This window comes from Acomys russatus, chromosome 23, assembly GCF_903995435.1.
Source record: "Acomys russatus chromosome 23, mAcoRus1.1, whole genome shotgun sequence".
Classification (NCBI taxonomy): Eukaryota; Metazoa; Chordata; class Mammalia; order Rodentia; family Muridae; genus Acomys; species Acomys russatus.
Window position 1 is genome coordinate 58,581,166 of NC_067159.1, and position 15,913 is coordinate 58,597,078.

Below are 15,913 nucleotides of genomic sequence, written 5' to 3' on the forward strand. Positions count from 1 at the left end.
GACTATGCAATGGATATATACACATACATGGATAGGTGCTGCTAAAATAATAGGTTTGAAAAAATGTCAACTTTTAGACACTTAAATGCACATTTACTGTAAACTAAAATCATAATTCTAGTTACAAGAAATTTCCAAAACTTTCCATTCTAGTCACATATTAGTATAATCCTTATCTGTACAGATGACACATGCTGAACCTTTTATAGGAGAAACATGGAATATTATGGGCTGGAAACAACCCAGGCTAATGTTTAGGGAGAGCTGAGGCAAGATTCTTTTCTACAATAAACAGTGGCATTCATTCTTGGTCAATTAAAAATTAATTAACTAAGAATACATATGTTGCCACTGTCTCGTCTCAGATCTGTCAGTACTTGCCTTACATGCATAAGCACTCTGACACTGTGCTGACATTGTTACAGTTGTTACAGCTTCCTGCTGAGTAATCTTTCATCACCACAGAATGAACAAATTCCAAGCATTTTCGAGGTTCCTGAGAACACTACCAGGATTCTGAGGGCACTTCCTTAGAGTGAGAGTGCAGCCAACGCAGGAGATGAAAATAAGTGGGTCCTTGGAACCTAAGCAATCCAGTCATATGTCTGACTCATGGTTTAGGGACAGGAAGAGCTGATTCTAAGATCATCCCTCTCCTTTCTGAGTAGAAGTTTTCTGGACTCAGTGTAAATGCCTCTGAAGAGGAAAAAGCAGGGTCAGGGTTGGTCCACTCTGAACCCAGAGGCCTTGCTACAATTTCCCACTTGAAGGACGCCATCCCAGAGGAAGAGAGTGCCAGCAGAGACCTCCCAGCCTGAAGACTGAAGAGCGGCCTGGCCTGGAAAACTAGTGTCAAGATCCCAATGTCCTTATTAATTTCCAATGTATTATGGTTTTGCTGAATATAGTATCATCCCATTCTGGGTTTTCCTTAGGGAACAGGCATGGTGACACGCTAGTTTACCAAGAGAAACCTTGTCGGTTCCTCTGGCCTTAGAAAGCCTCACATTTTCTCACCTGGTGTAAAAAGCTGGGTGTGGTGGCACACGCCTTTAGTCCCAGCACTCAGGAGGCAGAGGCAGGCATATCGCTATGAGTCTGAGGCCAGCCTGGTCTGCAAAGTGAGTCCAGGACAACCAAAGCTACACAGAGAAACCCTGACTTGAAAAACCAAAATACAAAACAAAACAAACAAAAAACTTTATGTAATAAAAATAAGTATTGTTTTTTGGATAAGACAACTATTAGATTCACTGTGCCAGTACTTTAGCAGCAAAATAAAAAATATTCTGTTAAATATAAATTTCAGAAATATTCAAGTATGTTTTTTTTAATCAAAAGTTAATATTTTTAAAAACTTAAATTGTTTATTAAGCAGACCATGGTTCCCTGCTAACAGGAGAACCACAGCCAAGTGACAGGGTTTGCACACTACAGTGGAGTGAGGCCTGGGGGCAGTCGCTCGCCCTCTGTGAACTCAATCGCAGTCAGTCTATGCGGTTAGGGTTATATTTATAGAACACGTACAATTTCCCAATAGTTTCTCGTGCTGTTTTGTGCATAGTAAATGGAAATGTTTGCTTCAGCAGGGAACATTGTTAATGTGATTATAAAACACAAATATCTGTTTGTAAATTACAGATAGACAACAATCACAAAATCAGAATAGAAATACCAAGAAGCCATTCAGAAAGCTGTGCCTGACCAGGGCATTTTTTTTTTTTTTTTTTTTTTTTTTTTTTTTTTTTTTTTTGCTGCAAGGCACTAGAAAACTCACCCCCAAGTATTTCACTGATATGGAGGTTGAGTACCACCCATCCACAGTACGCTGAGAGGAAAGGAGAAATGGCTGTGGGCTTGCGGCCCAGATCAGAGTACATGCTGCTTCTGAGCTTTCCTTCAGTGTGTTGACAATGATAGCCAGGATCAAAACAGAGGATGAAGGAAGGGAAAGTTTAAAGGGGATGAGAACTCAGCCAGTACATGACCCTCCAGGAAAATCTGTCAACGAAATATCCTTAGCAAAGACGAATGAAGATCTTCCATAAATTTAAACACATGTAATATAGATGGCATGGGCAAATTTTCATGTGCTCTGTAAGCATGTTGGAAGAACACTCAGGGTGAAGAGGCCTCAGATTACACTTCCTATCCTGGGGCTGATTGGCCCCTTACCTCTGTAACAGGGGGAACGGAGAACATAGCTAAGTTAAAAACATGGTGCCCTGAGAACAGCCAAGGAAAGAGACTGCTTCCAATAGTGATTACTGTTTACCCCAGATCACAGAAGCTCTGGCACTGGGAAGGGGAGGGGAGAAGCTCGTGGACAGAGGAACTTTGTTCCCCTGCTGATTTCTGTGGGATGCTGTACACTCCTGGTTTGACTATGTCGCCTTTGCTTCCTCTCTCTGCATTTCTTCTGGATGGTGTAAGTACCTGATTCGATGGTATTTTGTTCCTGTCTACTGCTCCTATCTGCCTTGCGCCTGCTATTTGTTCTTTTGTTTTTGCTCTGCTGAATACTGTGTAAGCTCACTCATTTGAAGCCTGGAGCACAGCTGTTATAAATCATTCTCTGGACTGTAAGGCAGAGTGTGGTGCTTGGAAATGAGCACTTTAGACATCGGAGTGATATTTATGAATATAGGCATTATACAGATCACACACACAGCACAAACATACACCTTTTTTTCAATTGAAACGCAGTGGCTTTTATACTCAGGCATCTTAGCTAACACATGTACACTGTCCTCTTCATCCCTATGTCCACAAGGTTTTGGAAACAAAACTTGTACCTTTCTCTGTGTTGATCATGCTTTTTATCATTAGAAACTACCTTTAAAAATAATTTTTTAAGAATGAGATTTAATATTATCTCTGGTAGAATTTAAAGCTGTATACCAACTATAGAAATCAGCTTAGTAAAACATTGTGCACAACCTTGTCAGGAAATTAAAATTAGGTTTATCATGTGACCCAGCAATGCTCAAATGAATCAAAATGAAGTCCTCACAGTGATCCATGAGCCCCAACACTGACTGTGTCAACAGTCACAACAGTCTCTGTATGGAAACAACTCAGGAGTCCTGTAACAGGTGAGTGGGTAAAGACAAAGTGGTGTGCACAGGTGACAGAGTCTCATTCATCCTTTAAAAAGGACATTTTCCCATATGTGGCAACGGGTAGATCTGTTAAGTGCCCCAAATCAGTCACAGTGAATAAGTTATACTGTGTCAGCACCACCTGAGTACATGTGTGTGTGTATGCATGCATGTATGTGTGTGTATATATGTGTATGCACATGTGTGTGTATGTGTATGCATGTATGTGTGTGTATGTGTGTATGCACATGTGTGTATATGTGTATGCATGCATGTATGTGTGTGTATGTGTGTATGTGTGTGTAATATGTATGTATGTATGTATGATGTGTATGGTTATGGATTGCTAGACATTCACATATCAGAGAGAAAAAGGTGTTTTTGAAGCTCAGTTTGCAGTGGGAAAATCACTTAGCAGCAGTGGTGCTTAAGAAATGAAACCCTGTAAACAGGAGGCCCTCCACTTACTAGTTTATGTAGCATAAACTGCTGATCATCTTCAGATTATTCTTTGTATATTTGGATATTTACCCTTTAAAACAGCCTCATTGAAAGTTTTTTCAACGAAGGACTCTTCTTGAGGTGATATGCCAACAAACAATTCTTTGATCTTTGTCTATGGACAAGCCTGGGCCCCAGAGTTTGGAGGTCTTTTGTGGGGTTCCCTTATAGTATACTAGGCATTTTGCTGCATTTTATTTTTATAAACAGCCAAATAAGTTGTTCCTAGGTGAAAATAGAAATATGAAAATTAACAATGGGCACAAAAATGCCCTAAGTACGTTCCAAGATTATGAGTTTAAAATTAGGATCTTAAAGATTCAACATCGCTTTTCAGGCTTTCAGCGGAGCCTGTCACCCAGAGGACACGGTTCTGTGCTGGGCGCCTCTGTCCGCCTTAAGCCCCTTCTTTCAGTGACCTCTAAGGCTTGCTTCTTACCTGCCATATCCCTGTGTTCCCCACCTAGAGCTGCTCACAGGATGACTTCTAGATCCACATGGCTCACAATAGACTTACAGATTCCTACATAGTATTCAGTGCGGAAACAACCAGGCGACACCAACATCCTGTCTATATGGCAACTCATTACGTCAGAGTCCTGCTGGTTTACTGCTGTTCACCATGACATAGGCAGGAAAAAAACCAAACCAACCAACACAGCAACAACAACAACAGCACCTGACAGCGACAGAGCAGGGGGAAAACTAAGAAATGAAGGCTTTCCCTCAGTGGCATGGATACCTTCTGATGATCTCATTTACAAGTAAGTTAGGGATCAAAATCATCGAAAGAACTTCAAAGAGCAGACTGAGGCGATCAGCAGGCTTGACTTTGGGTGGTCTGACTATCAGCACTGTCCAGGGGGTGACCAGCCATGCAGGATTGGCTAGAGGAAGTCTCTGACGCAAAAGCAGCAGTGGTATGGCTCTCAGACACACAAGTAGGTAGCAAGCTTCGGGAGACAGGAATGCTGTTCCCTGCTCAAGATTCCCGCACGTGCTCTGTGAGCTCGCCTGCCACATCCTATGCCGCGGATGCACTGTTAGAACTGAACGGTAGACAGCCATGCTGAGCAGCGGGCATCTCTACAGTGGCCACTGGTTGCCCATCTCTCGGAGTCACTCATGTTTTCTCCATATGCAGGGTCCTGAAAACTGGGGACCAGCAGCATATGACAGAAGTCATTGGCATATCGCCTTTGAGATCAAGTTATAAAAATGTCAAAGCTTCCCCCACCTCTTTCTCCTATTCTCCCTAGCTGCCTCCCCCAACATCTCACCGGTTCTGAGGGGCGCTAGCTGCAACTTAGGAATAGATTTACACGCCGAAGGCTCGGCCAAATCTCTCTGCAACAGCCATCTGGAAACACACTGACCAAGCACCCCCAGAAAACACAGAAGCAGATTCCAGACAGAGAGGGCTGTGGGCAGCTGCAGCCCAGTCAACAGCTGGGCTCTGACCTTCTGAGATACCCTGAACCAGCCAGGAGCTCTTCTTTTTAATTCTGACTCCCAGCTACTCTTAAAACAGAAACAAAGGAGGAAACAGACAGGTAAATAAACGTGAACGAAACGAAGAAAACACGGCAGGTTTCTCTTCACATCTAAGTCACCTGGATGGTCAGTTCCACAGGTCCCGACTGCCACTCAGAACACTCAGGTAGCAGGAGAATTATTTGTGTTGTAAGAAAAACGGCATGGCCGAGCCTCAAGATTTTTCTTTGTATTATACTTTCAAACGTTTGTGTCCGTTCTTACCACAGACAGTGCCCTCCTGCAACCTCAGCGAGTCTTTAAGCAAATGTCTGAGGGTCTTAACTCCCACTGCTCTTTGAACCACTAGAGGATTAGCCACAAGGGATACTGCAAGGAAACGCACGGCATATGCTCGCATTTCAAACCAAGACACAGACCTTGGATTCTGCATACATAAAGCCTGTCATGTTGCAACACGGCTGCATTCTAATGTTTACTACATCAATTCTTATGGACTTTGGGGCTCCCTATCGATTGCCAGGCATTTGTAGCCTATAAAACAAAATAATACCAAAAAACAAAACAAAAAACCCCAACATTGGCTTCCAGTTTGTTGTATCTCACAAGCTTTCGATTCTCTGAGCGCTTATTATGAAGCTTAAATAGTTTTTCCCAAAACTACATTTAAGGCTTTTTTTTTTATTTCATTGCAAAAGCAAACTTAAGGAATGTACAAAGCTCTCCTGTACCTCTAAGTTACAGGTCCAGATGGTGATCAAATAGTAGGCTCTACATGGAAGTACAGTTTACTTTATTCAACAGAATGTCTTTATGCAATTTTCATTCCATAGATGTCAAAACTAAACTAAAGCATCATGCATTCTCTGCCTATATTTTGCTTCTTAGATTCTTGTTGACATAGCATAAAACAAATTCTGAATTGCAAACACCTCTGAAATGTTTCTTAAAGATAAAACCGTATAGTTGTGACATGTACAATAGTCCTCCAATGATACTCAGTGTTCTACTCTGAGAGACTTTGACAAAGTTTTGCATTCCCCAACATTCCAGGCCCACTGTTCAACTTAATTTAATCTTGCTTAATGCTGGGTGGGATTCTGAAGCTCTGAAAAACATCCACACATCAATTAAGAGCACTGTTACTCATACCTGTGAAGTCCATATTATGAATTAATCCTATATTATAACTTCCATATTACAACTTATATCAAAAATACTAAAATCCTTACGACCTAGGAGGTGGTTCTTTTCCCTCTGCACTTTAAGGATTTTCTCCCAGAATTAAATGAATACAATCAGATGTAAGCAATCAGTTTTCTTCTGTTGTGGAAGTTTTAGTTTATATGTGGGATATGGGTCTGCTCTAGTTTGTCCACAGCTGATAATTGTCTCCTGGGAGGGTAAGGGACCTTTGTCAGCTGTGAATTACCTCCTGCAGGGAGCATGGTCTTTGTCAGGGGGAAAAAAGCCAGACCTAGGGAGAGATGGGCATTCCAAGCTGCTCCTGGTTGCTGTTGATGCAGTTTGACAAGAAGAAGCTGGAGATAATCCTGAAATGAAAATTGGGCTTGCCCCAAGGAAACCAATAGCCCTAAACAGCAGGAAGCAGCTAAGGAAAACTACGCCCCCTCTGGCCACTAATCTTCCTTCTTGCCTACCTGTGTTGGGGCTTTGGAAGGGAATAGGGTGGAAAAAGGAGAAAGAGACACAAGGAACTTAAAATAAAAATAGTTTTAAAAAGTATGCCAGCACTCTTCCGTCTTGGTTTTTGTCCCACTTAGCTGTTATGCTGGTTTCAAGGTGACAAGCAGAAGTTGTCCACATGAAACAGTGGCATTAGTTCTCTGTGTAGGAGACCTACACTGGAGACATTCCACTTCATTTACGCCTGTCTAGGAATCCGGTCCAGGAAAGGCACACAGGATGCTCTGATGTGGAGCACACTCTTGTTCTGAGACTTTCTTCTTTACTGCCACACAGAGAGAATCAAGCACACAATTCTCCCTGTGTCTGTCCAAGTAGATTCCAGAGCATGGCTGTGCCTCCTCCCAAATACTCACGCTGTGTAGCCGTGATGAAATGTTCGAATATTTTGTCATACATAATTGCACTTAATTTATCTGTATATTTAGCCTCATTTGGTCAGATAATGTATTTTAAAAGGAACTATGACGATTAAGTTTAGTTGAGCAGAGGATGAATGTAATATGTTTAAGCCTTATTGGAAGGCTGGGAATAAATGGGTGTACTTGGTGTCTTTGCAGAACTGAAGGAAAACCATACTAGTAACAAGATGCACATTGAACCTCCACACAGACGAAGCATATCACTTCACCTGAGTGAAAAACATTGCAAATATATTTTGATCTCGAAAAAAACATTTATTCTTGTACAACAAAAACTATACTACTGTACATGAATGAAAAAATATGGGGAAAACAAAGCATTTTTTACAAAACTGTATAAAATTAGCTTTTGCTTTAAAATGTTCTGAATATTTATACAAACCATCTTTTAAATTGCCTGGTTAAAATGAACAGTTTGTAAGAACATGTAAATATAACCCTTTCTTTTTCACCTACTAAACCACTTTAATTTTAATTTACAACTGCAAACCGCCGCAATCTGCAGTGTAACCTGCAGAGTGAGGCATCCAAGGCTGAAGCCTGGGAAATGGTTCTGGTTGTAAGAATGACACAGATGCTGGTTCAGATTAATGGCAAAGGCTCTTCAGCCACAAGCAAAACTCTGCCAGTGAGTTGCTTTGCAAAGCAGGAAGTTTACTACTTCATACGAATCCATAGTTTACTGTAGAATTTTGACTTTCGTAAGAATGTGTAGAAAAATACAGTCAAAATGGCAAAGTTACCACAATAAAAGAAAAGGTTTTTTTTTTTTTTTTTTGCTAGCAGTGAAAAGTCACACGTGGACTTTGGAAAAGATGGTGCCACTTACTTTGGTAGAGTTTTCAAGTGATTTTCTCTTAACTCCAAGATCCGCAATTTGACAAGTCTATAAAGGAGAGTTTTAAAAATTACTTCTCGCAATTTCTACATAAAAAGCACTTATATAGCAATGTGAACAATCATGACCATTAATTAGACAGAAAAGCTCACCAGTTTTTTAGTATTGTATCAGATACTTACTTATTTTTAATGTGCATGGGTATCTTGCTTGCGTGTATACCTATGCACAGTGTGTGTGCCCGTGCCACGCTTTAAAGAAACATGCAGCCTGTGATGAGCAGGGTCACATTACCACTGACAACGACGTATAACTATGTTCCTAATGCTGCATAAAAGTATGTTCACTTTATACTGAGTAAGTTTGTGTGTTTATCAGATTATTGAGTGTCTTCTCAATTTCAGGTGTTATGCTCATTGGGACATAACAATGCTTTTCATCGAGAGACTATAGACAGACCTGAAAGACAGACGGAATATTCCAGAGCTATGAGTCTTTGGCTTGATGTGAAATCAGATACATGTACATCCCGTCTCTATAAACTTATGCAAGTTAATTAACCCATTACCCTCCCAACTTTAGTGTGCTCACCAGTAGCACTAAATACTCAGATTGAATACTTTACATGATGTCATCCATGAACACAAATTCCCAGCACATCATGAGTTGTGGTTAAGTGTTTGCTCTCTCTGATCTCACTAGAGGCACAATGGGAACACTTCTGCACATTATGTTTTATCGACCCCAAGGTTTGCATTATACCATTTCTGAGAAGGTTTGTTTGCTGTGGCAGTGTTGAGTAGAAGAGGCTGCTTTCACCTTTCTTGCTGCTTGCAGACCACTGTGCTACAGAAAGGCACCTCACACATGATGACATAATGGTGTGGTGTCAGGAACATACACTGCTATACACGACTAGACTGAGCCTTGCCTTTGTTTCTCACAATGCTATTGTAAAATCAGTACTGGTTGGATGTCCCACAATTTTAATTTTTAAGGAAAAAATCTCACTATCTAAATGACTTCACTTATGTGTTTTTATTGTGCTTTTAGGTATTTATCTAGGCCTTTTTCATGTCCCTTTTTCTTTTCTCTAGTCCTCAGTTTAAATTTAATTCTTTCTTAAATAAGATGCTTCAGCATACAAAAGCCCCAATAGTAAGAGCTTCGTAGACATCTGAAAAGCTCACATCCCAGTGCCTGTGCTAACAGTTCAGTAAGACCAATCCCATCTGTTAAGAGTACAAAGTTTCTTTAGTTGCTGATCCTTACAAGAACAAGGCAGCTCCCAGGACACCTTTGAAGAAAGCTTCCAATTCCAATTGGTCCAGCATTTCAGACTGTCCCACATAGGACTCTGATTAAGCCTGGAATTTCTCAACATTCAGGAACTGGGCCACAAATGCTATTCCTAGCTTGTTTAACCTTTTCCCCAATTTTATTTGGGCCCCCAGAAAGGTATTATTTGTCCCAAATCAGCTGGAAGAAACCTTAAGAGAATGACACCCCATTTCCTTTCCAGGGGGGTCAGGTGGGTTTTTGGTTGCCTTCTTGGGGCTATAGAGGGTTATTTTCAATGGGAGTTGGTTTAGTTGATCAAGTCATGGTCATATGAATTACTAGTCTATTTTTATCACAAGAATATACATCCCAGGTGCAACAGATAGATATGATTCTATAGAAATATAAGGTATAATAGACAAGGTCTTCAAAACTCTCTGAGACATGCAGAATGTGGCACTTAAAATATTTTTATTATTTTAATGATTTACTGACAATGAGACAGGTTAACTCCTGGCAACACCCAGCCTTCCTCAAAGAGGATGATGAGCATCAAAGACCCTCCTTATGGACATGACTTCAAATACGGCAAACAAGCCACCGGGAAAAATGTCCTCGTTTCTACTACAGACAGAATTCTGCCTTAAAAAGGGCAAGCTTGGATGCAGGCAGAGTAGAGTCAGCTATATTAGGCCAGAAGGCTGAAGATGATGATCCAACATCATAGGGAATTTTGGGTGACTGTTCAGGCAGCAAACTGTCTCTGTCATCTTCTTATTTGGGAAGCTGCTAACCTGCACTCCCAGCATACTCAGGTAATCAAGTTTATTCCTTCTCAAGTCTCTGATGGGGTTGAGGACCAGGTAGTTTAGTTTTATAATGAAGCCTAGGTGCTTAAGGGTTAAGATATTTTTCAGTCTAGATAGATGTTTTAAATTGATAATGACGAGATATGATAGATATTGACTTACATTCAGAATTTTAGACACACGAAGATAGGAAAGATATTTTATTCAAGGTTGCCAAATACAAATAGCCAAAACACTAAGAATGTAACATTTATATAATTCCTGATTGTGTCATGGTTCTTCTTACTATAGGTAGCTTATTGTATATATGTGTAATAATATAAATGTATATGTAAAAAATTAAAAAATGTTCAATAAAAAACAAAATAAAAAAAGAGTACAAAGTTTCAGGTTGGTAGAAAATTTGAGCATTCTTTTGTCAAACCACCTAGTTGAAGGCAGGACAACTGCTTAGATTATGAATTATTATAAAGTAAATATGCTATTAAACAGAGCATATTTTGACAACTTAAAACAAAACTTAAATTCTAATTCAAAATAGCTTTGATAATCGATATTATGTGTCCTCTTAGCCTACACTTCATACTCATTTTAGGAGAAATAACAAAAAAAGAGAAATAATAAAAAGTGTCTTATAGTGTCATAAATATTTTATGATTTGTTCATTTTAGAGCCCCTTGTGCTAACGTTGATACTCAAAGGATAATTCTAGTCTACAAAGGTAGGTGCAGCTGGAGAAAACACTCTTTTATAAGTGCATGACTTGTAATTTCCGTCATGTATGTGGTTTAGGATGCTGTGATATCTTCATCCATAGAAGTTAAGGAGTCTGGGACGTTACAGTGTGGAAGAGAGATCACTGTGTGTCAGGTGAGTTCCTCATGCCACCTACTGTTCTCCTCACCACTGTCAAGGGCCATGCGCAGAATTGCACCCAGTTAACCATTTTCACAATTTCAAAAACAATAACCAAAGCTGACAATGGCGTTGGAATGTCTTTGGTTTTAATGACATGTATATTATACAGGAAAACAGCACCAGAAGATATTGAAATGAGATATGAATGGAAACAAAGCCACCTAGAACTTTAGCCTTCAAACAGTCATCTATGACTAGAGCATGCTTTCCTGGATGACCATCAGTTTCTCCACAGCTCTGCCACACAGGAGCACTGCAGGAGAGTCAGCCAAATTCCTAGACAAGATGCGATTTCATTGTCTTCGTTTTGTCAGCAGTGAAAATCGAACTTGTCTACAAAATCCATATGTGAACCCAGTATTTCTAGTAATAAATTTAAAGGCAGTGAATGGCATTACTATTTTTGAAGTTCTTTAAGCATGTATCTAACCTTCAGTTGGATAAGGTGGGTTCAAAAGCTAGGACAAGTTAAGTACTTTGTTGTCGTTTTAATTTGTATTTACCAGATATTTGTGGAAGCAGACATTTCTCTTGCATTCACTATGTGTTTATGTTTTATCACAAGCTGCCTGTGCAGCCACAAATCCTTCCCAGTATCACTGTGTTCATGCTCATTTGTAATGAATTTATATATTAAGGACGTCATTTGTTTTCATACATAATGAAAACTTTTTTTTGCTTTATGTTTTATGATTTATTCTATCTGAAAAGTATTTTGTCGGTCAAATCTATCTACACATTTATAATGCTGTCTTTTGCTTCCCTGTGTATAAAGGAATTTTGCAATCCAAGAGCTGTGAACACCCTCCTGAAATTGCTCATATTACCTGGGCTCTCTTTTTTATATTTAACTTTAACTCACCTAAAAATTATTTTATAATCATATTATGTGGCGACCTGATTTTATGCTAATTATTATAAAACATTTAATTAACATGTATTGTATGCTAATGAGACCAAACTGTAATCATCTCTGTCACTCACATCCTTGCACTAATGAAGCACTTGGCAGAGGAAAGATGAGATTACACAGGTAACATCTTTTATCCTTACCTTCCAAAGTTAGCTGGAAGAAATTCGAGGAAGGCGTCATTCAGGTAAAGCTGGGTCAGGTTAAGAAGCTGTGTGAAGCCATCGGGAAGCCTAAAAAGGAATTGAAGTTTTAGTCACTGCGTCAGTGTTGCTATAGAAACATAACAACACCTTAGAGAAGGAAAAAGAGAGAGGAATTGTGTCTTCAAACTCTCCTTTCAGTAGGAGAAGAATTTATTGAGCATACAGTTACAGCTAAAAGCTCTAAAACTTCTAACTTATTAAAATAAACAATCCCTCCCCCCAGTGCTGCTCTCCTGAGCTGACAACACTGACAACACTGAGAGCTGGAATCTCATCCTGTTGGCTGCATCTTCCACACCAGTCAAGACGTTCTTATGGAAATCTCAGCGGAGTGACCATGGGACTTTAAGATGAGCAGGACTTTCCTGTGAGAACAGTCACGTCAAGTCAGGCAAGGACCTCCTGACACCGAGCTGATTCGCTAGTCATCAATGTTTCCCTACAGTTTATCATCACCATGGTAATGAAGCCTGCTCCATGTGAAAAGGGACTCAACTGTCTCCCACTCTAATAGTTTCTCCAATGCTAGCTTAACCTGTCTGCATAAAAGCAAAATTGGTTTATCTCCTGTTAATTAAAGGTGAGCAAGAAGATTTGGAAGATATTTGAACAGAGCCATGAAGACGGTAAGTGACACTGAAAAGTTAAGATATAACCTTAAAATAATGAAATTTTAAAAATTACTTGCAAACATTAAATCTTTAATCTTTTTTGTTTAATTAAAATAGTCTCCACGAGTATTTTTCTTGGAACAACATTTTCTACAACTGTATTTCTATTTTTAACACTTTAATGTCTTTATCTATAATCTAGTCTGGACTTCCACAAAACATTTCTAAGTCACCTTTTCCTCACCTTGTACCCCGTTTCCCTGAGCTGGCTGCTGGCATCCTGCGCACTGCTGCTTGCACTCACTGAGGCCGACTACTCTGGTGTTTCTGGTCTGCAGTCACCAGGTCTCCTTTGCCCTTCACTCTGCAACTCAAGTTGCCTACAGAACCCTGTCACCACTGACAGCCCTTCCCTTTGCTTTTTTCTGCAGCCTCCACATCCCACTGTGGGAACATGGTGGCCCATGGGTTTCCCCTCATCGTTTCTCTTCTGCTCACACTTTCTTATGAAATGTTTTTTTTTCCTATGTAAAAGAATGAGTGTTCACACACAACAGAATAAAGAAACAGCTAGTATGGTGGAATCCTCCCAGGCCTTTCCAAGGCTACATCTTCCAGTTTGTCCCTCTATTATGCAGCCTCGCCTTCTCTGGAACTATGTAGACCGGACTGGCCTTGAACTCACAGAGATTCGCCTGCCTCTGCCTCTTAAGTTCTGAGGCATGTACCATCATTCCAGGCTTGTCTTACAAATTTTTTTATTGCAATTTAATTTCTTTATTAATTAATTTATTTACTCACTTTACATCCCGGTCATAGGCCCTTCCCTCCTCTCCTTCCAGTCCCACCTTCCTTCTCTCTTCCTCCTCCTCCTTCTCCTCCTCTCCATTTTCCTCAGAAAACAGGAGTCCCCTGGCTACCCACCCTCCCTAGCTCATCAAGTCGCATCAGGACTGGGCATGTCTTTTTCCACTGTGTCCTGGCAAAGGCAGTCCTGCCAGGGGGAAGTGATCAAAAAAGCAGGAAACAGAGTCCATGCCAGTGATAATCCCTGTTCCCCTTACTAGGCAACCCACATGAAGTCTGAGCTGCCCATCTGCTACATCTGTGTAGGAGGCCTAGGTCCAGTCCATGCATGGTCTTTGGTTGGTGCTTCTGTCTCCATAAGCCCCTCTAGGCTCCAGGTAGTTGGCTCTGTTGGTCTTGTGGAGCTCCTGTCGCTTCAAGGTACTTTCTCCTTCCCCCAGTTTCCCCACAAGCCTCCCTATGCTTCACCCAATGTTTGGCTGTGAGTCCCAGCATCTGTTTTAATGTGCTGCTTTGTGGAGCCTTTCAGAGGACAGCTCTTCTAGGTTCCTGTATAAAAGTATAGCAGGGTATTGTTAATAGTTGACTCTCTCCCACGAGGTGGGTCTCAGGTTGGGCCAGGCATTGGTTGGTCATTCCCTCAATCTCTGCTCTGTCCGTTCTGTCTTTAACCCTGCACATCTTGTAGGTAGAGTAAATTTAGGTTAAAGCTTTTATGAGTGGCTTCGTGTTCTCCTCCTTCCACTAGGAGTCTTGTGTATTTAGAGGGTGTCCGTCTTTAGTCTCCATAACTTCTGCTACTAGGAGGGAGACTCTGTTAGAGTCCCCCTCATATCCTCCCAAGGACTATGCTGATGTAGGTCTGTCTCCAGCTTGTCACAGAGATTCTCCATGCCCATGGTTTCTCTTTTCTCTGAAGGCCTTCTGTCCTCCCCCGCCAGCCCCCTTACCATGTACTCCCCAGCTTTGTTCTCCACCTCTGTCCTCCCCCGCCAGCCCCCGTACCCTGTACTCTCCAGCTTTGTTCTCCACCCTATTTCTTTCTGTGCTCCCTGTCCTACTTGTTCCCTCTCTTCAACCACTGCTTCTGTTTGTTCTATTTCCCTTTCTGAGTGATATTTAAGCATCTTCCTTTGGGTCCTCCTTGTTACTTATCTTCTTTGGGTTTGTGTATTGTAGCATGTTCATCCTGTACTATATGGCTAAAATTCACTTATAAATGAGTACATACCAAGTATGTCTTTCTGGGTCTGTGTTACCCCACTCAGGGTAATCTTTTCTAGTTTCATAATTTCCTTGTTTATTAATAGTTTAGTAGTATCATGCTGTGTAAATATATCACCATTTCTTTATCCATTTTTTTTTTTGGCTGAGGGACATCTAGGTCATTTCCAGGTTCTGGCTATTATAAATAAAGCTGCTTTGAACATAGTTGAGAAAGTGTCCTTGTTATAGGGTAGAGCATCTTTGGGTATATGCCCAGGAGTGGTGTAGCTGGGTCTTGAGGTAGAGCTTTCTAAAAAAGCACCAGATTTCTTTCCGTAGTAGCCATATAAGCTTCTACTCCCACCAGCAATGGAGGAGAGTTCTCCTTCCACCACATCCTCACCAGCGCGCGCTGTTGTTTGAGTTTTTGACTTTAGCTGTTCTGACAGGTGTAAGATGGACTCTCAGAGTTTTTTTGATTTTCATTTCCCTAATGACTAAAGACGTTGAGCATTTCTTTAAGTGCTTCTTGGCCACTTGAGATTCCTGTGTTGAGAATTCTGTTTAGCTCTGTGCCCCATTTTTTAATTGGGTTATTTGGGTTGTTTGTGTTCTTGAGTTATTTATATATTTTGGATATTAGTGCTTCGTCAGATGTAGGTTTGGTGAAGATCTGTTCTCAGTCTATAGGCTATCATTTTGTTCTCTGGATAGTATCCTTTCCCTTACAGAAGCTTTTCAGTTTTAAAAGGTCCCATTTATTAATTGCTGATCTCAGAGCCTGAACTGTGGGTATTCTGTTCAGGAAGTTGTCTCCTGACAACTTATCTAATGATCATCTTCTGAGATGGAGAAAAAGGCTTTGGCAAAATCCAGCACCCTTTCATGATGAAAATCTTAGAGAAATCAAGGACAGAAGGCACATATCTCACCATATAAAGGCTATACACAGCAAGCCGACAGCCAACATCAAACTAAATGGAGAGACACTCACAGCAATCCCACTAAAACCAGGAACAAGACAAGGCTGCCCACTCTCTCCATCTCTTCAATACAGTACTTGAAGTCCTAGCTAGAGCAATAAGACAACTAAAGGAGACCA

General features: G+C 40.7%; 1 protein-coding gene across 2 annotated transcripts in view; it reads right to left on the reverse strand.

Moving 5' to 3' along the window:
• Positions 1-15,913, reverse strand: part of Lrrc7 (leucine rich repeat containing 7) — a 471,125-nt gene that overhangs the window by 189,442 nt on the left and 265,770 nt on the right. For both annotated transcript variants that reach the window (XM_051165943.1, XM_051165942.1), the window contains exons 6-7: positions 12,125-12,214; positions 8,055-8,111 (exon numbers count right to left, since the gene is read on the reverse strand). In XM_051165943.1, the coding sequence (XP_051021900.1) occupies positions 8,055-8,111; positions 12,125-12,214 (147 nt within the window). The remainder of the gene's footprint in view (positions 1-8,054; positions 8,112-12,124; positions 12,215-15,913) is intronic.